The 1879-nt window shown below is 56.4% G+C and overlaps 1 protein-coding gene across 1 annotated transcript; it reads right to left on the reverse strand.

Moving 5' to 3' along the window:
* Positions 1-540: 540 nt before the first annotated feature.
* On the reverse strand, positions 541-852 carry LOC136544055 (uncharacterized). Its single transcript, XM_066536334.1, has one exon. The coding sequence runs from the start codon at positions 850-852 to the stop codon at positions 541-543; it is 312 nt and encodes a 103-aa protein (XP_066392431.1).
* Between the last annotated feature and the right edge of the window lie 1027 nt (positions 853-1879).

The raw sequence follows: 1879 nt of genomic DNA on the forward strand, positions 1-1879 counted from the left end.
TCTCCTACTCTATTTGTCCGTCCTTGCCTCACTTGGGGGCCCTATGCTATGGTTCACCTTCATGGGGGGTAACATGTGGTTAGCTTAGTCGATCCTTTAGCGTAGCCAATCTATTGCTAGAGTCGCTCAAGGTTATGGAGATAATTAGTGAAGTCAAGTGAAGCAAGAAGGTCAGGAGGATGGGACTTATCTTGGTTTTTGTTGTTGGAGAGGTGGGCCAGCGAAGGAGGTTGGTAGGCGGGTTTTGGCTTGGGAGATGGCACTTCTGGGCGGATGGCTCGGCGATGGCCTTCCCTCATGTGGAAAGGTCAAAACTCACCTCGATCTGGTTGACCCCTTCTGGGGGGGACCACGTGTGTGGATGGAGGGCCTAGCTGAGCCATCGCTGCCGCCAGGAGTCTTAGCTGCCTTGCCGATGCTTGGTCGGTCGAGCATGGCCACTGCCTTGGCTGCTCCTTCCGCTGGTGCCCTTGCTACATCGCGGTCGAGGCTGTTGGGAGGGCAGGGGGCGATGAGCACGACTGCTTGGGCGATGCATTCCTATTCGTAGTAGTAGGCTTGCTTAAAGCTACCCTCGACGGTGATAACCCCCTTCGGGCCGGACATCTTGAGCTTTAGGTAGGTGTAGTTGGGGACGACCATGAACTTGGTGATGCACGGTCTTTTGAGGAGGGCGTGGTAGATGCTGGGGAAGTCGACAACCTCGAATGTGAGTGGCTCCTTGTGGAAGTTTTCTAGCTGGCCAAAGGTGACCTTGAGCCAGATGTGCTCGAGGGGCATGACTTCCTTCCTCGGGATGATCCCATAGAACGGCGCCTTGCTGGGGCATGGGTTGCTCCATGGGATGCCCATCTTGTCGAGGGTGCTAGCATAGAGTATGTTGAGGCTATTGCCGCCATCCATTAGCACCTTGGTGAGGTGCGTGGTGCCCACAATTGAGCTTACCACGAGTGAGTCACGCCCCAGGTGAGGGACGCGATCGGGATGATCCTCCTAGTCGAAGGTGATGGCCGTTAAGGACCATCAAAGCCACATCGGGGCAGCAAGGGTATGGACAGTGTTCTCCTCCTATTCGGTGATGTGGTGCTACCAGCGGGACTCATATGCCTAGGAGCCCCCAAAGGTCATGAGGTAGTGCTTAGCCTCAAGGAACTCGGTGTCTTCCTCCTAGGCACCGTCTTCTAGGTTGCCGGCCCTCAAGGCAGGCTTCTAGGCCTTGCGCTGTTGGCCAAGGGTGCCATGGATGTAGCCCCTCATGGTAGCGCAATCCTTGAGGGGGTGCTTTGCTTGCCCCCCATGGAATAGGCAGGGGCCTCGAGCACCTTCTTGAAGTGCTCAGAGCATGCGCTGCACCCGTGGGGCTAAGGTCTGGCAACACGGTTGGCCGCGACCACCACCTCCTCCCCATGGCGCTTCCAGTCCTTGTTCCTCTTATCACGGCGATGCTAGGATGACGCGGGGTGATCGCTGCCATATCCACCATTGAGGTGGCTGGTGGCCTTGACCTTGCCATAGAAGTTGGCCTAGATGGCCTCCTCATGAGTGGCATACTAGGTGGTGATGTCCAGGGGCTCCCGCATCGTGCGCAGGGTCTCGTGGCTGATCGTGTGGATGAGCTCCTCGCAGGTCATGTCATAGATGAAGGCATTGATCATGTCAGCATCGGTGATGTTGGGGAGCTCATTATGCTTCTTGGAGAAGCCCTAGATGTACTCCTAGAGGGTCTTGTTGGCCCTCTACCTATAGTTGCAAAGGTCCCATGAGTTCCTAGGCCAAATGTACGTGCCCTAGAAGTGTCCGACAAAGATAGAGTGGAGGTCCCCCCAATAGCGGATGCTGTCGGGCTCGAGTTGCTCAAGCCAAGCCCTAGTCGAGCTTG

The sequence above is a fragment of the Miscanthus floridulus genome, chromosome 3 (genome assembly GCF_019320115.1).
Source record: "Miscanthus floridulus cultivar M001 chromosome 3, ASM1932011v1, whole genome shotgun sequence".
NCBI lineage: Eukaryota > Viridiplantae > Streptophyta > Magnoliopsida > Poales > Poaceae > Miscanthus > Miscanthus floridulus.

Coding starts and splice junctions, on each gene's coding strand:
- LOC136544055 (XM_066536334.1), bottom strand. CDS start 852: ATGGGCATCCCATGGAGCAACCCATGCCCCAGCAAGGCGCCGTTCTAT.